Source organism: Betta splendens, chromosome 10, assembly GCF_900634795.4.
Source record: "Betta splendens chromosome 10, fBetSpl5.4, whole genome shotgun sequence".
Classification (NCBI taxonomy): domain Eukaryota; kingdom Metazoa; phylum Chordata; class Actinopteri; order Anabantiformes; family Osphronemidae; genus Betta; species Betta splendens.
In genome coordinates this window covers 15,997,507-16,023,328 of record NC_040890.2, presented here as the reverse complement: position 1 = coordinate 16,023,328, position 25,822 = coordinate 15,997,507, and the positions used below count along the sequence as shown (strand labels likewise).

Sequence of the window (25,822 nt, the reverse complement as noted above, 5' to 3'; positions counted from 1 at the left end):
CATTAAATTAGTTAGAGATTCTCTACTCGTTCTTTATCAATTTACAGAATTGGTATTTAACAGATTTTATCTGACGCGAAGCTTAAAACAGCTGTAAAGTTTACATATTTTATATTTTTGGAACGTAAACAGAGTATTAAATTATGACTCATCTGACAATACTTAGAACAATCAGATTTATTGCACAGCTGAATTGACTAAAATCGACCTCTGTGATCAACAATTTTACACCCGGGAAACAAGTGAAACATTAAAACGACAAATTGAATGATCATACTCCGCAATTCGTCATGATACGTGGTCGTTTTGAATCAACAGCACGTTTATTTTAAATGTCACCAAGTCTTCATCCTCTAATTAAAATTTAACACGAGCGACAACACATTCGGTCTATAAATCGTCATATATCATAAGTAAGGTATGATTTTTCTATTCTCCATTCTCTGGCCGCACAGCCTCTGTTAAGGCGATTAAGCTGCAGGCTTATTTTACACTTACTTCGCTGGTCACAGTTAAACCAGAGGCTACAACCACCCTGTTACGTTTCGCTCTGAACCGTCCTGATCATCTCCACCACAAACAGAAAACAATTAGGCAACATTTTCCTCCAGAGTTATCTGTCCGGTCGGGGAGCTGTCAATCACACCCTCATAAGCGTTTTGGAGTATGCTGACCTGACACTCACTGCCACCGGCTTCAAAGTGGCCCAGGTGCAAATTCCTCCTGATCCCCCACATGAAGCGACATCCTTCCCCTGCGGTGAAAGACGAGCACCGTGATTCAACCCCTGTTTGTAAAACACTGCACAACATGTAACATGAAGATGAGCGCCTACTAAGTAATAGCACCAAACGTAATCCTGGATTGTAGATCACGAAGCGTAAAGTTGGTTCATTAGGTTCATTTTCAGACTTCAGCTATCTCACAGGTCAAAGTGAAAGAACCAGGCCCAGATTTCTCTGCGTCCAGTCCCACAGGTTGTAAATAATATTTGTTTATAGTACAAAATCTGTTGGGTTGTTAATTTCTTTCCTCGTTTGACTTCGCTTTAACTTCAGTGTACAAGAAACCTGCCTTAAAGCAATGTCTTAATGTCTAATGTTTATAGAGAAACATATTTTATACACTGCCTTGCCTCTTTTCCCTAAGGCTGCATTATGTTTTAATGAAACACATGGAATTGTAATAAAAAGTAATAACAATTAAGAGAAAATACACTAAAGTATCATATACAATTTTTTAGTTATACCACTTTATGTAAGTTTATAGTATAGTATAGTATAGTATAGTATAGTATAGTATAGTATAGTATAGTATAGTATAGTATAGTTTAATGGAAGAAGGCGATACATTACACATGCTATATTTTAGACATTTATGTAAAGTGAGATCGTTCAGCTGTGGCGTAGACGAACAAATCTCTTTCTCTTTTTAAGCAGAAGTTATTCAAGGTAAAAAAAGCACTATAAAATATTTTAAAATAAATCTTAAAGTTGATGTTCCATTCATATATGTCACTATAGTCAAAATGAACAGCAAACAACCCTACGTAAACATAACAGGAAGGTATATAATGTAAAATAATATAAAAATGTATTATTATATATATCCACTGGGCTGTTAAAATAACACATACGTTTTAGTCGTGTTACGTGCAGTGTCACATAATGCTCTGAAATACATGATCTATTTAGACTCTGTTGTAATCCCAGGATAATTAAAAATACTCCATTACAAATAAACGTAACTTATGTGACCTATACATTGATACATTAAAAAAAAAATCTGGTTATTACAAACGTATAATCGTGTACACACCACTTTAATGTTTTGTGGGGTAAAGCTACTGTTTATGATATCGCATCATGTGTCATAATCTGAAACTGTTGAATCTGCAAAATAGATCTATATAATAAATAGGTATAGTAATTGTACACTAAGTATATTAAAATTCATTTAAAACAAAATCTTAACATATATAACTTTACATCGTACCACTTTTTGGTTTTTAATTTTGTTTGTGTCTACACTTTGACCCTTTGTTTCCATGGCAACAGTAACGCGTCACAACCAGGATGCTACCATACTGCGCCGTTCACTGGGGTGACACTTTCGCACCTTTTTCTGCTAATATATCGGTTTTCGTGGCGATACGAACAATATGTGCAAACGGAGACGGCCAAATATAGGCTTCCAGGTTGTCTGCGGCCAGATGCTTTTCTCGTTTTAACTGGAATCAGTGCGCGTCGAGATCGCGTTTGCAGCGTGTCAGTGGATCGTGCCGAACGGAGCAGCTACAGCGTTAGCGCAGGCAAAATGGCGTCTGCTTGCCCACTCAACGGTCGTTTAATCCATATGTGATTAGGCTAAAATCTGAATGCAGCTGCCCGCGATTGGCTTTTAGTACATTCGGTTTCGCCCAGCGACACGGTTGAAGTACGTTTGAGCAACATGTCGGACTCGGAGGAGGACAGCCAGGACAAGCAGCTTAAAATAGTAGTGATAGGAGATGGTGCGTGTGGGAAGGTGAGACCCTCTCACAGAACTCACACACATACATACTCTGCACCTACACAATGTCATTGAACAGGGGAACCTTTTAGGTGTAACACACACACCGCGTATGTAGTGTCGTTTGTTTCGCGGCGGTTTATTGAGTTATTACGCTGTTCTCTGCGGCGATCCTCCATGCGCAGCGCCGTCTCTCCAGTCGCCATGACGACCGACGCTAATGTAGCTAAGTTAGCCGCGGGCTAACAACAACAAGGCTAAAAAAACAAGACAGCGCTATGATATAGGGTCGGCATTAGAGTTAACACTGCAGCACAGACACGCAGCTATTTCTTAAAGGGCAGCACTGTGTAACTTAAGGGGACGTTTACACTGAAGTACAACGAGTACAGGCCCCATGGTATTTGTAAAATCCGATGCACTGAATGGACATTTCTGTGCTCAGTTACACTTTGTATGTACCTTTACTATCAAACACAGAGGACAGGATTGTCGTACGCACTACTGCATTATTGTTCAAAGTAGCTGTGAAACATTATCTGTGAGTGATAATAAAAGGGGGTTTTGGGGTTATTAACATTAAATTACCTGACCATCAAATAGATGACAGACAGTCTATCCATATGCCTAACAACACTTCTTAGCCAGCGGAAGTCCCTGATATCTTTTTCATACATTTACGTTTTATATTGTATAATAATAAATATTTTTAATAGTTTTCTTAAGATGCTAATAAAAGTGCAACACAAATAAAGATAAGGGTGTTTAACTCAGTGATCTGACAAGGTGAGAGTAAAGTATGATCAATTTAGAGGAAAAAACTATCTAAGTAACTCTGCATTAATAATACATCTATCATACATAGTGACTGCAGGATAGAGTCTGTTCACATATTTAGGCTTTAATAAAAGACAAATCATGCAGTGCACAAGCTATTTTTTTCTAAATGAAAATATACATTTTAACATCTGAGATCTGTATTTAAAAATTGCTTGTTTCAATCCTGTATCTGTAATCCAGTAGCAGGTTTTATAGATGATGGACATCAGCCGTTTCTTTAAATTCTATCTCAAAGAAAGATACTACATTTTAATCTGGCACATATTTGTGTTTGTAAAGCTATTAAGTCTTCACAGCTCCTAATCCACATTGCATGTGTTACGGAGCATAATTGTAAGATTGTGTGCCTGCAGTGTATTATAGTAACTGAAGAAATGTTTTTATTTACACTTTGTGTACCAGTCCAATTTATTTGTCAAAAAACAGTTTTATTTGTGCTCTTCCTGTCTAGTCCTAGCCGCACCACTTTAATTAATTACCCAATTTACCACATTTAAACAGACATGAGTTACATGTTTAAACTGTTTCATAGTAGTTGCCTTCAATCAGACGTTTGGCTTCATGATGAATTTTCACAGTACTTTATAGTCTTACATTTTGTGCTACTGCTCAGACCTTGGGATGAAATACTGGACTGTACATTATTATGCAGAGTATGACAGTTCATAAAGGAAGGCTACAGTTTGCTTAGCCTGGCTCATGCAGCTGGTGCTTGTTTTCCATCAATATACCCTCTTCTCCTGGCCAAGGATCCCCTTATGCATTTGGCTCCAGAATGAGGCCCCATTTAAGAAAATTATGTCTGGACAGCCTATATGAGGAATTTAGCTGTTTTTCCTTTGACAGAATAAAATAACACTGGACTCTAGTGAACTGTGAAGTAATAATACTTTCTGCCACTGCATTATCTCTCTCTTTGCTGATTTAGATCGCTGCTGTTGCTTTCCAATACAAAACCATAGGACTGCATTGTGCAATAGTCTTTACAACCATTTAAAGTTATGACATGAACAGTATTTTTTCCCCCAAATTGCACCAGTTACTTGCAACAAAGGAAGGATGATGTCATGATAGTTCGCTGCATCTCGTATCCCTGAATGTGAATGCGAGGCGGAGATGTCCAGTGTTTTTCAGCTACACATCCCCTTTCATAACTAATCACTCCTTCCTCTGGGAGAAAGAAAACGAATGTAGCAGTAATGGTAAGACCCAATGAGTAAAATGAATGTTCTTATTCTGGAGAGTCGACATTTAAGTTGTGGGGGAGGGTTGCAGGGAACACACACAACTCACAGTTTCCAGTAGATACGCTACATTAATAACCCTCCTCTCACAGCTGCCAGGTGACAGCTCGTCACTGTCTGAATGACTTACCTGCTTGTCTCTTTTGGGCAGAAAACAGGAGCCCTGCCCCCCATTTTGAGCAGGCACCACTGACTGACATCTTGAATGCCGTTTCCCCCCTTATTAATGTCAATTTGCTCAGCAAATTGCAATTGGATCAGTTTTTCTTGGACAGCGTTTCCCGTGGTATTTTTGCTTGTGGTTGGTTGCCCATTCAGAAATATCGGGAGATGTGGGAAGGCTTGTCCACCTGAGCGAGATGTTTTTAAAATATGGAGTCTTAACTTTTAGCCAGTCTCTTAAGGCTGGGTCTCAGTTACACACAGGTCTGTTTTTCAAACTGAGCCCTTCAGTTCTTATTGGAATATTTGCTCTTCTCTGACCCGTAGGGTAAAAAGTAAAAAGGAACTTTGGGTACAGGTCCTGTACATTGATGTGTACTGTAAGCCAGCCATGCTTCTTGCAGTCAGCCTTTTCATCAGAATGGCAACATTTATATCTGTCTGAACTGTTTAGAGAGAGAATAAAGAGGCTATTTTTAAACCACACTGCAAAAGTGCTCTGCCTCTCACAGATGAGTTGCATCACATGGACATCAGCTTGCCATATTTTTTCTCTACTAGTTTCTTATTTCAGTATAACTTCCCCCACTTCCCGGCATTGGTATCATAGGTGACCCTGTGCTGTTCTCTGTTGGAGTGTCAGGATTACGCCAGCTTTTACATTCGCTGGTTAGTTCCAATTGTACAGTGGAAAAAAATGACAACGCTGAGGGAGAAGAGCCAAGCTACTGGAATGCCAAGACAAATGGCCGACTAGGCCAACGCGAGCATGTGGAATACATTTTTGCTGTCCAAGCTTGTTATTGCTGTGTTGTCGGTGATTGTTTAGGCTACTTAAATGGCCGATTTTCCCCATGATGCGTCAGTCACCTCTTGTAATTTTTCAGTCACTCTTGAGCTGTGACACGCTTGGCATGCTAAGATTAAAAAAGCATGTAGGTTAGTGAACCTTTAAGGGGAATTAGGTGGATAAATTGCTATTGTGCACCACAGAGTACATGCAAACCTAAAGTCTTTGGGGAAGGTCAGAAGTACACAATTAAATGATTATGTGTCCAATAACAGGCTGGGATGGGAAGATTTTATTTTAAAGGTCATCTGACCAATCAGTAGATTAAAGAATGTTTTTTTCTTAATTTTACCAGACTCTGTCTTCCCTGGAGTCCCTTGAAATAAATTCAGTTTTATTTGAATCATTGTTTGGCTAAATCTAAAGTTCCTTAGTTTTAATAGAGGCAGATAAGGGCACTGCTCAAGTGTAAGCTTAGTACAGTGAAGGAAGAAGGAGGAATTTAGTTTTAAGTCCTTTAAACCCTTGGTGATTGTCAAGTGCCACATTAAAATGCATTTGCTGCCACATGAACACTCAGGGAATCCCACTGCTTTACTTGTCTGTTGTTTATGTAAGCACACTGCTCTAAAGATAGCTAATAGACATTCAGCACTTCATTTTTTTCCTATCCTCATCCATCAAACTGAATTAAACTTGGCGCGTCAAGCCTGCTCTATGAATTCCCATGGATTTCAGTAGAGTTTTTTTCCTCCTCAAACACAACAGTGACAGTGATGGAGGTTTTATAATTTGTGGCAATTATTAGGTCTGCAGGCTGGAGACATGACACATAGCCTGACACCTGTTTTTGTAATACGCTGTAATTCGTTTTTTTTACTGTCACATCCCTGGTTGAGTTGTGAGATGACGGATTAGGCAGACAATTACATCAGTGTAGCGTCCAATAAATCACAACATTTTTGAAGGTTCTTGAAATTGATTTGTTATGAAATTACTGTCCTGTAGAGCTTACATTCAACACTATTGCTCAGACCGCAGTTGTACACCATTGTGGAAAGCAGTGACAGTGTTGTGATATAATTATATTATTGTATTTTTTATGAAATTTAATATAAGACTTGTCAGCATTTGGCATTTCTACTTCTGACCACCAAAATATCAGTTCTTTAGTTTTGTCTATATTTTTCTGGAAGTAGTTTTGCAGAATCCTGCATTTTTTACTAGGATTCTGCTGTGATTTCTATTTGCTTTTTATGTTGTATGAATATTGTTAATGAGGCCAATGCTTTGAATTACGGTCTCTCTTGATCCTGGAAGAGTTTTCATTTCAACTACTGTAAATGATATATTCGTAGACCTGCTGATGTCTGAAGACTTCGTTCTCTGTCTCTCTGTTCATCTCTCTTTTTCAGACATCACTCGCCACCAGGTTTGCACAGGAGGCCTTTGGGAAGCAGTACAAACAAACCATTGGCCTGGATTTTTTTTTGAAGAGATTAAGCCTTCCAGGTGAGACACCTTCATAAGCGTTTGGGAGTGCTCCTTTGCAGGGAGAGCATGTATGATCAGGTTAACTTCATCAAAATGCTGAGATTATGTATTCAGATGCTTTGCTTACAAACAGGTTTGTGTTTGGTCACATTTAAAATTCTTATATTAATTTCACACTGAAATTGAACTGGCTTGTTCTACATTCACTTTCTGTCTTATTTTTATTTCTTGTCTTACCATTTCCAGGCAGTGTTTATTCTTCAGGTTTGCTAAATGCGTTCTTTTTGGTAGCTCCTCATTGTACAGCGTCTGCCATTTCTCAGGCTTATTCGCTCTGAAAGCTCTTCTTTCCAGAGCAAACAGCACACGTTCTGATTCCACAAGGCCAATGGATAGATTATGTCCAAATGTGTGAGGGTTGCTCATAATCCTGTGGGCACAGTACAGAGTAAATACATTAACTTTTTATAGCCATATCACTGATTCCCAAGTTCAACTGTTCTTTCTCCTGCACCACATAAAACATTTATGTTCTTATTTGTTTTTGTTGAAGCCACAGAAATAAAGCCACACTCTGTATTAGATCTGTAAAATAAATGTTTATTGACTAATGCTATATTTACATGAAAGCACAATTTTTTTACTTTCTACCTTGTGAAATGAGGATTTTCAGCATTTTAAATGACATTTCCCAAACTCTGCCAAAGCCTAAGCTTCAGAAATCTGCAAAGTGGCTCCATTCTTTCATTACTAATAAAACAACATTAAGGAAGGGCAAATTATGTGCTAAAAGTAAAAGTTATGCTGATTTGTGAGTTGGCTGAAGGATTCTATTTTGATTTTGTGTCAGTTTCAGCTTATAAGACTTAGGAGAACTAAAACCCCAAAAATGTTGTGGTGGAGAATAAAAAGAGCCAACTAAAAGCACAGGCTGGCCTCCACTCCTTCACATGAACTCCAACAAATGCCCTTAATCGTCTGACTTGTCTTTCCAGTAAGTCCCCTTCCTGAAATACTCACTGATCTCTAGAGTGTGAATTGTACGCTTTGTTTAACGCTTTGTTTAAATACAGCCTTTACAGACTTTATCATCTGTATCATTGAGGCTGCAACAACGCCGGGCAACAACGCCGCGTTCAAAATCACAGTGCTTAAACAGCCCATTTTCTGGGGAATTGGGTGTTGATGAGCTGGTGAAGAGGAGGGTGGCTCTGCGAGATGGGTGGTCCCAACTGTGTTAGGGCCCCCACCCTGCCTTGTATTGGAGAGGTTATGTGGCTCTCTGGGTCTCGGTGGGGCTGTAAGGGTCTTTTGCAGCAGGGGTTAGAGTAGCCTATAGCCGGGGTTGGCCCCTCTCACCATGAAGGCCCAGCTTGTCAAACTTAATGTACATTTTCCAACGCAGGCAGAGGTGAGGCGAGGCCGACTGGCACACAACAGCCTCCTCTGTGTGTGCTTTTTATAACAATACCTCCTCCAGATGTCTGCGCCAAACCGTTGAGGTGCAGGCGGTGAAGGCCATAGGCTAGAGGTGAAATTTACTTGACAAATTCTGTCAGACTCTAACTTTTGGAATCTACCTCTTCTGTGTAAATGTTTCACCAAGAACCTTATCAGTGTGCAATGCTCATGTTATCAGCTTTAAGGTTTGTGTGTCAGGTTCACACACAGTTTCGTCTTGGAAACCACAAGCAGAAAAATGTTCATGCTGTTGAGTCAGCGTGAATCTCTAACATAAATAAAGCTGGTGTCCGAAAAGACACCTATGACTCTAAGGAACAGTCATTCATCGCTCTCCTCAATGTAGCTTTACATTGACACTGTATAGTCTAGATGTAGTCACTGTGAATCTCAGCGTTTCCTTCCCTCCCTTTAAAAAAAGGGCACTTGTGAAGGGGTTGAGTCGTCCAGCCGTGTCCACAGTGTATGCTCTGCTCCCCATCGCCGCTCCAGCCCAGTGCTGGGCCCTCATCTCACCAACATAAACTCCTCGCTGTCTGCTTGTTCCTCCTCCTCTTTTTTGACCTCTTTTTTTTAAACCACCCCTTTCATTTTCCAGAGGAAAAAATATTTATTTGGATTTGGGTTTTGTGCCTGTCACCCCCCCATTTACTACTTTTTTCTCTTTCCACAGACATAAAGACAAGAGTCGTCTTTTCCTCTTATTTTGTGTTTAATTATTGGTATTTTCTTTGACAGCACATAATTCTCCTCACTTTTCTAACTTGGCAGGATATTGCACAATTCAAACAGCTCTTCCTAGACTAATAAGAAATGTTTTTTTTATTTCCAGTATATTTAAACTAAGGTGCTTGTTCATCCCAGTTGATCTCTGGGTAGGATATTCTTGGATGTGAGGTGTGGGTGACCTGCCAGGCAAAAGAGCTTAGGATGAAAGATTAATTGCTAATGTATTGTTTCCACTATGTATGTCAACAATGGTCAGTTTTATTACACAGATTGCTTACCCTAAATGCAGGATCCACTTACATCTTGTAGGATGATTTTTGGTAAAACTAGTACATGATTTAAGAGAAACGGAAAAACATAAATAACTGATTGTAACAGTGTAACTAATTGTATGTATAATTTTGATGTTTGTTAAATAATTGATTTTCAGACAAATCATATTAATAAAAGTGACTCTAAATTCTGAAAGACGTTTTAGAAAACAGATTTATTGACATTTTATTGACAGTTTTTATATTAAGGATATTTCTTTTCTTCACTATAGGTAACTTAAATGTGACCCTGCAGGTGTGGGACATTGGAGGCCAAACATTAGGAGGAAAAATGCTGGATAAATACGTTTATGGAGCACATGTAAGTTGATGCAAATTCACACTAAATTCACTGTAGTTACTTTTTACTTTGTTCTGCCAATCAGCAAATTCAGCATGAAGTCAAACAGCCGTGTTTAATTCTAATAGCCTTAAGGGTAAAGGGTTGAAACTTTATATAAATTTGTCACTAGAGTAGGAGGATATAGGAAATGTAGGAAGACAGTATTAGTTTCCAATTTCCCTTTTACCAATATAAGACACACTGGTGTCTATTATTACAGCCTCGACGTCTTTATTCAGACTGCAAATCCTTTACCCTCGGGGGCCAAATCATAATAAACGCTCACTGAATTTGCATAATTATAGCAGGTCAGTAGAGCTTAATATGCTAAATATGTTTATTTTGAGAAAAGAGGAGAAAATATTTGACTCTACTTTTTTTTTACTCTAATTGATGAGTAGAATTGTTTGAAAAAGCCCTTTAAATTATACACATACTGCAGTGCAACACCCAACATCTACATTTCTGTAGGAGTTAGAAAAACATTATTTTGTTCATTATGTAAGTTTAATTGAATGCAAAAATACTACAAATTACTGGGCCCAAAAGTAGTGTCCTATCACTGTGTGTATTATCCGTGTCTGCGACTCTGTTTCTCTTCTTAACAAGTCACAAAAACAGTATGTAAAAAATATTGTACATCGTAACCACTTTAAGACACATTTCACTATCAGCACTGTATGGATCTGTCACACCTTTCATCCACCCCTGTGCATCCTGTAATCAATCACGGCTGCCTGAGACGACTTTCAGACTTGTTTGCTGACATTATGTGTCTACTGTACAATAGCCAACAGACAGCCCTACAGTTGTGTTGCATCATGCAGGAAAAGTGGAAGAATTTAGTTTGGCCTGCGTTCAATTCTCTCTCAAAGAAAGCAGAAGTTGAATTAGTGATAGACAGAGCTATGAAATTATTTGTCTTGAATTATGCCAGCAGCTCTTGTATCTGTGTTTACTCTTTGATTAATTTATGTGCTCATGTAAACAGCTCCTTCTGGTCTGAGTGTTTGCTCAAACATGGGTCTGGTTGTTGTTGCGTGACTGTTTCTGTAGTGCATACAGTGTTGAGGATTACTTGGGGAGGGGAAAGCTCTCCAGGCAGACAGCCTTCATTCATTAGCTCAGACAGTAGATAACCAAACCTGACCTCCACGCTGCACTGAAACTGGAGCTTGCTCACAAACTGGGAAGTGTTTATGAACACACCTTTAATTTGAGTTTAAAACAGATCCATGTAAACTCACCTGCTTAGGTTATAATAGTTCCTCAAATTCTGTGAAAGTGAAGCGCGAGTCTTTCCCTCTACTCCACTAAGAAGAGGAGCAGTGCCACCTACTGTTCCTAGGCTCACTCTATTAGTTACAGTATTAGTCAGTATGAATGAAATTACATGTTATACTCACATTTTCCCAATGGGTGACATCTGATTAACATCATCTGATTAACATCATCTGATTAACATATCTTTCTTTTCAATTCAGGGGGTTCTCCTGGTGTATGATATCACCAACTATCAGAGCTTTGAGAATCTGGAGGATTGGTTCAACATGGTGAAGAAGGCTAATGAGGAATCGGAAGCCCAGCCGGTCGTGTCCCTGGTTGGGAATAAAAGTACGTATTACACATAAATAACCACACAAGCTCACACAAATGTCTTCATTTTCAGGAAAGACGAATCTTCATAATATTATTATTAAGGGCTGCTCTATAAAGAATGAAAATCTGCAAGCGTGTCTGTTTGCTGCGGAGGAGTGAGGGTTTGATGGTAGCAGATGTGTTTGTTAGAGCACCAGATAATTGATTGCTCTGATAAGTTGGTTGATAAGCGTGAGGTTTTGGGGCGATGGGAATGCTGATGTTTGTGAACTCAGGGGAGTGACTGAAGATGATTTAGGATTCCTGGGCCAACAGATCTAGGGCACCGCTTATCTGTGCCCCCCTCCCTCACCGCGAGCACCCGTCTGTCCAGGCCAGCGCTCCTGTCCCGAGTCGTTGGTTAGGGAGACAAGCTCGATGTTAACCAGACGGCTCTTCTCCTATCGGCCTGCACCCATCCAGCCATCTCCAAAATAAAGAGTAATAATGATGACTCTTTTAAAACATTTGCTTGACAGATGTGGAGTCATGGCTGCCGCCATGTTATTGTAAAGTGAGGCGTCGGGGTGTGTGTGTAATGGTGACTGTCCACCTTCCTGGGTGATGATGAACGGTCAACAGAGTGGTGCCTGCACACAGGAAGCTCTCTCTAATGTTACTCACTTGGGATCATGGGTCACGGTTTAATTCGCCTGTCTAGAGCAGATTCTCTTGTCTTCGCATCCATTGCGTCTCCTAATGCCCCAGCTTTAAGTTTGGGCGCCTCTGTATTTAGGCTAGGTTTTGGGTGTGGGGTTGAGTGTGTACTGTAATATTTAAGTAGTGTACATCCCGCTGTCAAGCTCCTCACCCCCACACTCACACAGTTACTCTCCCACTAATGGCTCTGATGCTGAGAATGGCCCATGTGTGTTTTTTCTGGTCCTACAGGCTGAAAAAAAGAAAAACAGAATCCCACACAGATTGCCCCACTAGGAGCAATCAATTACCTTGCAAGACTTTATAAATCCCTGCACCTCTCATGGACATGGAAGGGAGCTTGAAGGTAGTTGGTCTAGCTATCTAGCTGGACAAGCTAATACCTATTTATTTCCCCACTATATGAGATTATGTATAGTATCATTTCTGTGTTTTCTTTCCAACTTTAATACTTGGCACATGTGAACAATAAGATAAACATGGTAAAGCATAGCATTCTTCCACGAGTGGAGTTTAGATTTCCTTTAAATGGTTCCCATGATGTTGAGCGGAGTGAGGCAACATGTTTGTGACAACCAAAATAGAAGTAAGAGCTTACAAAAACAGGACAGATTTATGTCTCAACGAGGGGTTGTCTTAGGGGAGATTGTGGTGTTTCACCACTCAGAATTTTTTAGTGTTTCCACTTAGATAAACTAAAGGTGACCACTGGCTCTATATGCTATGTGCATTTAGTTGCCTGCAGGAACAGACACGCATACAGCTGTAAGTTTGTTTCATGTACGAAAAAAATAGTTCTATTTAACATAGTCGACAGGGCGGCTGCAATTAAAGGTGACTGGCTTATTAACATTACATGAGGTCTATATGCATTGAGCTTAGATTTCCCCAGTCCCCCTGTGGCTGCCTTCCACTTTAATTTAAACACGGTCTTCTTTACCCAGCGTACAATGATTGAGCTTATGGACGAAAGTGGGTCATTAATGACGCTGTCCCCTCTGCCTGACTGCCCTCCTGTGCCGTGTCACTGCTGGGGAACAACCTTTCCTTTCTTCAGCTTAGCGTGGCTGGCTGGGGTTAAATGCTTGTTAAGCACTAGAAACCTGCAGCCCATGTCCTCCACACGCTGCCCAGAGCCTTGTGTTAAATAACTTGTAACAATTCAGAGAGGAGGCCAGTGAAATGTTTCACTGTGGACACACACACACACACACACACACACACACACACACACACACACAGACACACACACACACACACACACACACACACACACACACACACACACACTTACAAAGTAACATGCTCTTAGGTAAAGGGACACACTTGTGCAGTTTCTGGGAACGCATGGGTAATGGAAGAATGCTAAGCTCTTGGTCTGTCTAAACATACTATAACAGTTTATTACAGTGCAGCCCAGTGTAACACCGTATGGTACACAGGAACCTCTCTAGAGAAATGTTGGCTTGTTGCACAGTCATCTGCTCCACCACTAAAGTGTTTCATTTTTAGTAGACTAATAAGTGCTGTGTGTTTTGAAAGTGATCCAAACGATAAATTCTGTTGCTTTTTGGTTTACTGCTGCATTTAATGACAGTTTGATTTTAAGATCAGATTGTCTTGAGATACTGATATTAAAAACAAGTATATATTTTGCACCTTACCATACACCTATCATCACAAAATGGGACTTCCACTATTTTAAAATGACTTATGTCACTGAAATTAGTGCACATATTTCTTTGTTGACAGAAGGGTCTGTCGTTTATCAAACCAATTTGTTTTTATTAAGTGGGGATTGCAGGACCCCTGGCTCCCTCCCCACCCATCGTCCTTCCCATTGCTAGCACTCTCTCCCTCAGGAACTGCAGCGCATCCATCACAGACTTGTACAGCCCTTATTTGGGTGACTTAAATGGGTTCAGTTCTCTTAACCCCTCCTCATCACTCATGGCTTTGGTCTTGCACCATTCACTGCTGATACACCCAGTCCTACCATGGGAAAATGTTTCCGACTGCAGGGAGATAGGTCCCCTACATACAGACAATCTGTACACTCAAACTATCTTACCCCTTCTATTCTTCTCTGTTTCCTTCATCTCTTTTGCTTGTATCCTTGGACAAACACTACTCAGCCACATTTATACCTCCTCTGAGCTCTTATCTCTGCATACTAATACCTCTGGTGTAGCTGCCTTTACCTACAGTAAAGTATTTTTATTGGCTCAGTCCTGTTGCGTTAAACAACACACATATATTTGCTTTCTGCTCACTACAGCAGATTTCCCCGCATGCCTTTAGCCATCACCATCTCTTCTCCTCCCAGTTTTCATTCAGCCATGTGAAAGTAAAAGCAAATCACAGCTCCCCCCTCAAATCTCATGAAGCATCACTTTGCCACCAACATTGATGGTCTTGAGTTGTTTGTCCTCTTGCCAAGGTCTCGGGTGGATTTGAAGCTTTCCCTCGCTTCCCAGCTCTTACCCCCATCACCTCTCTGCCCCCGTAAAGCTGCCACAGTTTCTGTCTGTTCAGTGTAGACCTGCACATTTCTTAATAGAGATGCTCAGAAGTCCAGGAGTGCAGGGACGCTCAATGCACTCCTGTTTTGGTTTAGCTCAAAAATGTTTTTCCTGGCTCAACCCACTCATACTTAGGTCCTCTTACAACAAACTAAAAGGTCCTAATTGCCCCCAAGGGAAAGGTTTAGCCACAATAGACATGTGGTGGGACAAAAGCCCAGTGCTCCTACCCCGACACCCCTCCCCAGATAGAGGAGATGAACACGTCAGCAGTGTCTGTGTTGCTCTGTGGGTAGCACAACCACAGGTTAGACACTGTAAAACATTATATATACAGTACAGAGACAGGGCAAGGCATGGTGTATGGTTGGGTAGAGATCTGGAATGTTTACAGTTTACAGCAAATCCAGTGTTTCCTGTTTCTCCTCACATTTTATTGAAGGTAAAAGGTCAGACCAAACGCGTGTATCAAATTGTCTTAGTAACCGCAGTGACTCCTGTCTTTCTGTAAGTCTGGAAAAGATGGGAAACAGAGATTCAGGTTACACCAAGGATACTGAGGCTTGAATGAAAAATTACAGCTGTATTACTCAGTGACTGATAAGTCGGTGTAAAATCACAGCTGCAGATGCTGAGAGTTGTGTCCAGCAGTGATCAAGAAATACTTTCAAGAGTTTATTTAAGCCTAAGCAGGTGGCAGATAGGTGGTCTTTCCCACACAGAGCAATGGAACAAGTGCCAATTTTGTGCTACAAGCTAAATGAATAAAGTCCTGACATTTAATTGTAGAAACAGTTTGACCGAGCTCTGGTCTCCACACTCATCTCTCTTGACTCTCTTGCCTGTCGAAACATGGAAAGTCCTCATTCATTTTAGTCATCCATAAAGTAAATATTGTTGCACATGCAGTAGATGATCAGTCTTCGAATACCTTCTTGTGTGGTAAGTCATGGGCCATTTGAGTTGCACAGCACAGCTTAGCCACCTGACCCGAGTGCAGCCTGGAACCCTCATCACACTCAGGCTGTACTTTATTTCTCCACTGCTCCACAACATTGATATGGAGGAATTCCTGGAAGAGGCCTTGCTGACACAGCGTTGGGTAAATAACTGATTGATCTGGATCCACAGGCATATATTATGCTTGTGTGCCAAATATCAACACAGTTTTCCCTGCTTTTTTGCTAAACCCACTTTTGGAGATGGTGTGAAATATTACATCACTGTCTTTGCGCCCTGCTTGTGCTTCGGGGTGTCAGCATGGTTGATGTTTGCTCAGGCACTCAGGAGCAGAATACTCTTTCCATGTTACAGTTGACTGCTCCGCCTGCTGTTAAATATGTAGGCCAGTCCAATGCATCATTGGTCCTAGGAAGACTTTGTAATTATGAGCAGGCTTACAGTGATGCAGCACATGCAATTATGAAGGCTCCCCCGTGTCCATATAATTATTATAGCTTATAGTTATGCAGCCGCCTCACAGAGGCGCATGTTACGATTCTCCCATAAAAGTCCACTTAGTTTAAAAGTGGCAGGAGAGCTTGGAGGACATGGCCAGTGAAACGCCGGGCAGCGTCCTGTGCGGTCGACTCAGAACTGGGCCCTTTGTTCACTTTTCACGAGTCCTGGGAGCCCATTAACCCGGCCTGCAAGGCCCTCGCCTCTGTGTTTTACTGTAGCACTGACAGTCTGACACTACTGCGCTCTCTCTGCCTGCAGCGCTACTACTGGACGCTCTGTCTTAAATTCCCCGACCAGGGAGGAAGCCCATGTTGTTTTACTAGCCGCTGTGGAGTATGTGAATATGTTTGAAAGTGTGAGCGCGTGTGAGTGTGTATTTTCACGTGCGTGTCGTTTCATGAAGAACGATCGTATGACAAGATGAGCTGTGATCAATGAGCTGTCGACAGAACACTTCTGATCTAGTGGAAAGCGAGTCCCCTGATGGTCCCGGCCCGTTTCAGGCCACCGGGGCAGGGGCGCCGCGGTACAAAGAGCGCTCTGTCTCTGTCAGGATTCCCCGAGGACTCCTTCATGGACCCTGCTCACCTTGACAACACGGTACAAACGCCTTTTCATCCGTGTGCACACGCTCCGAAAAGTCACAAAAATATTATTAGCTTCCCATCAAACTTTAATATCTGATTAATATTTCTAATGCTTCAACTGCAACCTTCGGGTTCAGTTTCATTCATTAATAGCAGTTTACAACTGGCTGAATTAGCCTCTGATGCTGTACTTGCTGTCTTGAACTATATATATAGACTACTGAGGTCTAATGAAATGTGCCGTTGGCATAGTTCCTTAGCTTATGACTGACTGCATCTGGCTGAAAGAGTAATAAAAATAAAACTTTTCTGCAGGATCCAAAATATCTGGTCGCTGTAATTATTTACACTTTTGTTTATTTTTCAATACAAGTAGGGACTGATCATGCAATTCATATTTCAGAACCCTCGGTTTTTTATGACCTCTCCTAAAGTGTAAACCAGTTGGTCCCAATCATTTAAATGCTTCACATAAATTCCAGTCATGTTGTTTTATTAGCCACTTGTGCTGTGAAAGTTAAATTAATGTCTGATTCAATCAGACTCACAAAATGAGTAGTTTAAGTTATTACTGACTTTTAAAGGTAGAAAAGGTTTCTCCTATCTTGTACCAGAATATTTAGGGGTAAATAAAATGACACTTGCAATTAACTTTACCACTTCAATATTTAAGATTATTATTGTGCTTTTTCAAACTATGCCTTAGCTGGGATGAAAGATCTGCTGCCTGTTTTGCTGTCTTCAGTACCAGCCAAACATTCAGACACACTTTTTGCTTGGTCTGTATTTCTTATTATTATTTAAGTATTGGTCATTGACACTGGTATTTTCTAATAATTTTTAATGGGAGCTTGGCAGGTTCCCATCAGATTCACAAGGTAGTCTGTTTCATTCTTTGCTTTCTCAATGTGCTTTAGGACATTATTTGTCTGACCAAGAGCTTAGCTGCAGCTGAGGAGGAGTTCATTAGAATTACCAGTATCGGAAACTGCTGATATACAGCACCCAGCCCACATAAATGTTCTAGTGCCAGACATATTTCATCATCAACTGTTCAGAGGAGGATGTGTGTGTCAGACCTTTACGCCCAAAAAACTGTTGCCTTAAAAGAATAACAAGCAGAATAAATAGACATGAGATCACTGGAAAACTGTCCTTTGGCCTGATGAGTCTAAATTTGGGATTTTTGGTTCTTACCACCCCTGTCTTTGTTAGACGTAGAGAGGAGGAAGAGAATGTGTGAAGCACAGAAGGGGAGGTGTGATGGTGTGTGGGGTGTGGATCCTGAATATGTGTGAACTGGAACCGCTGAGATCACATCACAGACGCTGTCCAGCGAGCTGATTAATGTCAGAGTGAGTAGATGAATAGAGAATTCTCCACAGGGAATGAAGGGACGTGTCTACGACTTGCGATCAGATATATTTATCAATGCAATAATGATTGAATGCTGATTGGTAAAATCAAACAAAACTTTAGATGCAAGAAGTTGGTTTCCATGGAGCTGAGAAGATCTGGGATAAGTTGTATTGGGGAAAAGCAGCCAGTCAGTACCTCTGGGAAATAAAACATTATTAAAAACTCATTCCAGGTTACTACCTCATAAGGCTGAGAGAGCCAACGCCAAGATTGTGCCACATCATTGACAGTGACATCAATAATATTAAACATATTTCTGTCTTTTTAGTTGGTTAGTTTCCACTATTGAAAAAGGTGTGTCCAAACTTTGACTGACATACTGTGAAAATTAATCAGATATAAAATATACAACAATTACATGCTAAAAGCTATATAGGGTTTGGAGTCATATGCAAAGTCTTGATTTTAAATCCCTGTGGGTTCATTAGCGTGGCGTTTGCTTACATTGCTTTTCAGATACATGTCTTGTTGATGAACGTGAACGTTTGTCGAATTCACAAAGTAAACTGAGAACAAATGTGGAGGTCATTGTGCCAGTAAAAAGATGGAACAGGTTGATGTGAGCAACCAGCTACACAATGACGCGCAAGGTATTTTTCTGTGTCTGAACTAGCAAAACTGTTTTTATGTTCGCTGATTTGTAACGCACAGACAAGGTGAAGCAGTAGAGACTCACAAAGCCCTATTGAATGTCAGAGCTGCAGGACAGTCCAGGGATGTTTTTCAAATTAGTGGCGCATAATGACCAATTGGGTCAGAAGTTGTAAATCATTGCATTAAGAAGTTGGACTTGATTTGATGAACCTTGCTTTTACCATATAATCTGAATTAGTTCATTGCCAGTGAGGGGAAACTGAGACAAAGCCTACTTACAGACATCTCCTAAAGGCACAGTGCAAGTTAATGTTGGCTATGTTAGCTTCTCCCCTGGGCTTGATTAGTCTCAACCCTGGAAATTTAACTTAATGGGATATGACCCGTCAGGGCCCCTAGTTCCTGACAACACACGCCCGACAATTACTACCACAAACAGTTCATACGTTCAGCCCTCAGACCTCAAACTCTCCACTGCACTGCTATTTAGGTCAAAACGAGGGTGCCAGTAATTAAATACGTGATGTCAGTCTTTCTTTTGGTGGTAGCTCACTTTGTAAACTGTTCCAATTGGTCGCCAGCAGCTGACTCAGCAGAAAAGTAAGTAGGTGTTTCTGTTTTAGATTTCCCCCTTGACAATGAGGGTGTGTATATTTTAAAGTTGAACTGACTGAAATTTTGTACCCATCAATAAAACAAGTATTTAAGAAGCAGTGTAAGCAAATGTCAGCACAGAAGGTGATGTCGGTGGAGGTGTGTTGTTTCAGGTACTGGTGGAATAAAAAAGGAGCAGGAGTTTAAAAAGCATATGTGAAACCAAAGCTATGGTGGGAAGTTATCCTGGGGTCAACAGGTTTGTCATCTCAAGGTAAACAAGAAGTGAGGCAGTGTCATTGACGGGAAATAATCCATTAGTGATGTCACTGTGTGCGTTTGACCAATACGTTCCATAAGTGACACATACAAAACCTGATTTTAACCATTATAATTGTACACATGAGGCACTCACAGTCACATTCAATCACTTATTCCAAAAATGAAGGTTTGTTTCTTGATAGTGGGTTTTCAGCTGTCTTTTGTCAGCTGCTACATCTTTTCAGACATTGCTCGGGGTTTAGTTTAAAAGCATGGTCTGGGCAGATCAATCCAACCTCCTCCTTAATATCTAAAGTGAACCTCTCCAAGTCTGTCTGGGTTCAGTATAATCAGATCTGCCAGTGAGAGGATTCTTTCTACCAAGAGCTAAGTTGACATCCCCACAGACACCACCGCGTTTTACTTTCCTTTAGTTGTGTTCCCATTTGCAGTATGTAATAGGTTCCTGCAATAACAAAGCAGTTATTTACGTTAAAAGCCTAATTTATCCACCAGATTTTAATCTTTAACTGTTGTCTTGTAATTCAAAACAACGACAGACAGGCCGTTTAAACAAACAGTGAGGGCGACCAGAGCGAGGGAGGCCGCGGCTCGTCAAGAGCGATGATCCCTTCTCTATCTTTATGCGCTCCGAGGCCTAAACTGTTTATTTCATGTTTGCAGTCACTTCCTCGGGGTTGTTAAGCTGATGTACAGTTTGACAGAAACGGAGGGAAACCAGATCATTGAAGCAAGATTGTTTTGACCTGATAAGTAGAAATTAGTACATTAGGGAAAAAAAACGCTAAAACCGGGGGATTAGTCTTGCATTAATTTTACAGACAGATGCCACATGGTGGATTTGGGCTTTTTGTGAGAATGTGAGATCATCACGGTAGAATACTAAACTACACCTCATGATCTGCTGATGATGCAACATGATTAAACGTGAAATAGAGCTTCTCTTGCGATCTTGTTTTTGAAAAGTCGGGAATGAGCTTTAAAAGCTGAACTGTGGCTCTTTGTCTCCAGGACCTGGCCTCCTGTCCACCTTTCTACCTACAGTATTGTCCCGTCATCAGCCACTATGTTAATGTTGGCTAATCTGAGTTTGACACATGATTGATAACCTTTCCCAAGTGTGCAGGATCCAAAGGATTAGCAGCGTTTACTTCTAGTAGCATGGTGGCTACGTCTGCTGTTAATGACTGGAATTAATAACCTGCTGACGCCTATGAGACAGCTCTGTTTATGTACAGGCAGAGACACGACAGTCTGCCCTGGACGCGAGTAGTAGTAAAGTGTCTGCCCCTGCCCAGAAAGGTTTGTGTTTATATGTCACATGCGATGATGGTAATATTCGTTTTAGTCTAAAATGACTCTTTCAAAATGTTTTTTCTGTCTCTGTAGATTGGCCTTTAACATTTTGGGTCATATGACTTACTGAGATATTAATAATACTGGATTAGAGCAGTGTTTACATTTATTCTTTGCTATATTTCAGTCTTTCTGTCTCCCTTTCTGCTGTTGGCTTCAAAACCCCTCCCTCCCTCTCACATGCACATGTGTGCACACACATACACTAAGGGGCATGAGAACGGGGTAAATCCTTGACAACTTCAATGAAACCTCACACAAAGAGTAAAACTCGGGGGGACGAGGGAAACACAATACGTACAGTAGCCTCACGTCCTCTAGCTAACATAGACATGCATGCACCAGATACTGGGTGTGTCTGCGTTTGCGTACAAAGCCAGAAATAAAGAGCAAAGCTATTGCTTTCAGCTGCTGGACCCCCAGGTGACCTTCCTCACTGACCCCCGCGTGACCCCATAGTGAGGAAGGAGAGACGCAAAGCGCCTGGTATCACTGCACAGGAGCTGAATGCGGAGGAACGTGATCACAATAGCTGAAAAGGAAGGCGCTGCCATTGTGCGCACACAGTAAATCAGTATGAAGATGACAGTTCCAGTTCTTGGGCCCGTGTGCCCAGCTCAGAGGCCGGCACGCTCATAAGTCAACATACTCCCACCACAACTGTAGCCTGAAGACTTTGGTCATTCACATTATGCTTTTTTAAGCATTTCTGTGCAGCTGGCCTGGTTTGTCTGTTTCAGGTCAAATACAGGTTCATGGCTTTGGGCTGCATCTGTACAAGGCTTACGCTGAGATATGTGTCAAATCAAGCCTAGGGCTACTTCTCCTCTTGAAATAGACTCCCTCCGTAAATAAAAAATACAGTTGGGGACTGCAGCTGGTTTTAAAGGCAAGATATCGATTGAATTACAGCGTGTGTTCTTTACGTGCATCGCCCCTGTACACTAGGCAGACGCCCTCCATCTTAACTCAAGTGTAAACAGTTATCTTTTGTGTTTATGTTCTGATAGGCGACAGTTAACCCTGCGAGAGTGCTGTATAATCACAGTATAAATCTGTCTATCTTTTGCGAGTTTTCTCACACGTCACCCTGTGTTTCATCCGCAGTCGACCTGGAGCACATGAGGACGGTGAAAGCTGACAAACATCAGCGCTTCTGCCAAGAGAACGGCCTCGTCAGTCAGTTTGTGTCGGCCAAGACGGGCGACTCGGTGAGCACCCGTTGGTTTTACAAGTAAAGCCCCAGTATAAATGGAAAAACCTGATACCTTATGATATTTTTCTTTATTTCTCCCGTTGTCCAGGTCTACCTTTGTTTCCAGAGAGTGGCTGCTGAGATTCTTGGTGTTAAGCTAAACAAAGCAGAAATAGAGCAGTCCCAGGTGAGCTGTAATGGCTAATATGGCTCTCGGATTTCTCCACAAATTTGTGCAGCCACATTTTAAGGAGCTTCTTTGCTGTGGTATGTTTCTCTGTGCGGCACCCGTCCGTCCCCGCTGAGAGATGACTCGGGTTTTAAATGTGTAAGTGTGAAAGTAGCTAATGATGTATTTTCTTTCACCGCGCGGGGCCAGAATTTAAAGGTCACAGTGAGTGTGTTAGGTCAGTAAAGGTCGGCACACACTGTAAAGGGCCTTTTGTTGTGTAAACACCGGTTTGCTACGTCTGCCTCCTGTGATGGTCTACCTGCCAATGACGCTGCCCATCTGTAAATAGACCCACGTTGACCACATTAACGCGTGAAGCCAGAGGTCAAAGGTAGGCAGTTGTAGGGGTGAGGAGGTTAGTATTGGCTGATTTATTTGCTTTATCTCCCACTGTTCTGGGCCAGAACAGGGTCTCCGTTTGCCAGCCAGGCCAAGGTGCCCAGCTGTAGGATTTACAAGGTCACCTCCCCCACGAGCATTAATCCTACATCTGATATGACTGGTTGGAGCCACGCTGGCTGGGTAGTTGTTGATGAGCCTGGGGGCTACAGGGAGGTCAGGACCCCCATAGAAGGCAGAGCATATAGGAAAGGAACTGGTCAAATTCTCCAGCCCGTCTCCCATCACTGACACCACGTCTGACTGAATGAAAACACCATCAACTAATGAAGCTGTCAATCTACGTTTCTCTCCTTCCTCTTCCCTGGATAGCTAAGTCAGCAAAGTAAAGTGCTTTAATTCAAGCTTGAGGCAAGGCAAGTGGCTGGACCCAGTCAAATAGAAAGGCCCAGACCGGTTGACAGAGATAAAGTCAGCTTGTTTAAGTGTTTGTTCCAATTGCATAGAGATAAAATCTAATGCTGTGTGCCTGTTATAGATTGTTATGAAATTATGCTCACAATCTAAGTAGAGCAACGTTGTTAAATGTTTAAGATAAAAAAACAAACTCCAAGAAAAAGACCTTGGATCTTTGTATATTTGCCATTAATCTAATAATAAAAAGAGTGTTTGACTAATATTAGTTAATTTTCGTAGTTTTACAGGCAAGTGGTCAGTTTTCCACAAAAGCTGGTACAGATATACAATGTTGGATCTGTGAAGCAATGGCAGGTCTAACAGACCCTAACAGAGGTGGGAGCGTGTGCAGGTCGAGGCTTTGGGTCCAGCGCGCCCTCATTATCAGCTGTCAGGGCTCAACATGAGGGTCACAACCTCGACATTATTATACCTGCGTGGCAGCCCTCTCCGTCATGTTCCTCTGTCTGTTGGTTTAGATAGCGAAGCCACAGATCAGTCCTAGAATCACACACCAGGCTTCAGGGTTTAAACTGCTGGTAGCACAAAAATAAACGTTAAAGACATAGTTATTGTCTAATTCTGTAAATCACTTGCTTATAGTAATGTTTAGGCAAACGTTGTACTTTTTTTTAAAATTTATTTTTAGTTTACTGTCACCATTCATTGCACATTGATTTCACTTCTGCATGTGTTCTTCACCTCCCGTCTCGCGCCTTTACCTGATGTTGGTTTCAGTTCTGTCCGTCTCCATGCCCTTTTCTGTTTTTCCTTTGTCTCATTAACTTTTCATCCACACCCTCGTGCTGAACCTGTTCAGAGGATCGTGAAGGCAGAGCTGGTGGACTACCCGCAAGATGAAGGTCCAATAGCACAAGAGAACAAACAGCAAAGCAAAATATGTTCTGTTCAATAGTTGGAAGTATGTCTGCACTGTTTTATAGTTTTATATCTGGTAGAATAGAAGTTGTGCTTCAGATTAGAGCTCTAGAATGAGTAGAATTACCCATTAGTTACCCATTACTAACTTCTGTCTGACCTCCAGCTGACTCCTGACAGGTTTGGCTCAGGAGTAATTGTTCTGTTTGTTGCTGTAATTTGCAGTGTAGTGGAAAAACAATCACAAAGCTGTTGCTTTTCATAACATGATTCATTTTGAGGATCGTCTCAGTCTCCAGTGAGCTGCTAACTAGAGCGGTGACAGTCCCTTCCTCATTAAAAATGTCTATGTCTATATGCATAAATAAAGTATTTAATCTTGTTCTTACTGTGTGCGTGTCTTTGCAGCGTGTGGTGAAGGCAGACATTGTGAACTACAGCCAGGACACCGTGGCCAGGACAGTCAACCCCCCCCGCAGCTCCATGTGTATGGTGCAGTGACCCCCTACAAACACACGCGATGTTCATGTGAATCATATAAAGTTGTCTTTAGTCAGTATTCATCTCTCCAGATGTGTGGGGTGCAGGACCAGATGTTTTCAGAGTATCCTCTGTATTCCTGTGTGTCTGTTGTGCGGGTTTAAAGCGCTGTGTGGTTTCAAGGCCTTTGTCTGCAGTTCATGTTAAGCAGGAAGGATTGATGGGTGGTTTACCAAAGAGGAAACAGTATCATAGTTTCTTCAAGTTTACGTGCAGCTATGATTTTATTTCTAAGATCATCTGAAACATATAAATGTAAGAAAAACGATCACTTGATTTATGCTTTACCGTGTTGTACTACAGTAATAACTCTACCTGTGCTATTGCTGTTAGGAGCATATTACTTCATAATCAGATATGCTGTGGTACATTTCTACAAACACAAGCTAATGTGACATGGATCAAGTCCTCTAATATTGTGTTCATCTATTCCTTTATGTGTGTGGTGCTCAGCAGTTGAACAGAAGTGGAAAGCATTTAAATGCTGTAGTGCATGGAAATAAATCTGTTTTCAATTTGCCAATTAGAGGCTTGCGCTGGCAGTGCTGTACTGTGAGCTGTGTTCTGTTACTTTCCATAGAAATATTTCATTGACAACCTTAAATCAGTCTTCATGTTATGTTCTAACATTTTCTAACAATTTCTACATAGCAGATACTCTAGTTCTCCAGATGATGAGTCTATCCTACACGTTAATAATTCAGCGTTACTTCATATTTTCAAACTGTGTGACATTCCTGGGTTTGTATTATACTGATAAAAATAGATGGCTGTGCCCTAGAATGCATCTGAGTTGAGCCCCAGTCTTCTTCAACTGTCCGTTATAAAACAGAATGTTTCTGATGGACTGTGACACATAAAATGTTTCATAGATCCCCTCTTTGACTATATTTTAACAGTCATGGTCTCCACATGATTTTACGTGGCATGAAAGGATTTGACGTGGGGTCCACCCACCAAAATACTGTAGCTGCCATATGTGTAGAATTGTACGTGTATAATAGGAGCAATGAGAGCTTTCATTATAAATGATTACATCGTTACATCCTGTAGTGTCCGACCATGTAAGCAACATGTGCGCTGGCTTTAAATCACACAATGTACAGTTTGGTGTGAATGTTTAGCTGATGCCTGCAGCGACGCAGAGCTGCGTTTCTAAATAAAGATGCTACATGCAGAACAA

The 25,822-nt window shown here is 41.2% G+C and overlaps 1 protein-coding gene across 2 annotated transcripts; it reads left to right on the top strand.

The window, feature by feature from the left end:
• Window positions 1–2,060: 2,060 nt before the first annotated feature.
• rab28 (RAB28, member RAS oncogene family) lies at window positions 2,061–25,822 on the top strand. Of its 2 annotated transcripts, XM_055512480.1 has the most exons (8): window positions 2,061–2,526; window positions 6,963–7,059; window positions 9,776–9,864; window positions 11,370–11,499; window positions 22,106–22,209; window positions 22,303–22,380; window positions 24,041–24,142; window positions 24,508–25,822. In XM_055512480.1, the coding sequence occupies exons 1-7, from the start codon at window positions 2,452–2,454 to the stop codon at window positions 24,134–24,136; spliced, it is 669 nt and encodes a 222-aa protein (XP_055368455.1). In that variant the 5' UTR covers window positions 2,061–2,451; the 3' UTR covers window positions 24,137–24,142; window positions 24,508–25,822. The 2 variants fall into 2 exon arrangements, with proteins under 2 accessions (XP_055368455.1, XP_029021176.1); XM_029165343.2 differs by lacking the exon at window positions 24,041–24,142.

Coding starts and splice junctions, on each gene's coding strand:
- rab28 (XM_055512480.1), top strand. CDS start 2,452: ATGTCGGACTCGGAGGAGGACAGCCAGGACAAGCAGCTTAAAATAGTA. Junction 9,865..11,369: donor AATACGTTTATGGAGCACAT/GTAAGTTGATGC, acceptor TTTTCAATTCAG/GGGGTTCTCCTGGTGTATGA. Junction 22,210..22,302: donor CGGCCAAGACGGGCGACTCG/GTGAGCACCCGT, acceptor CCCGTTGTCCAG/GTCTACCTTTGTTTCCAGAG.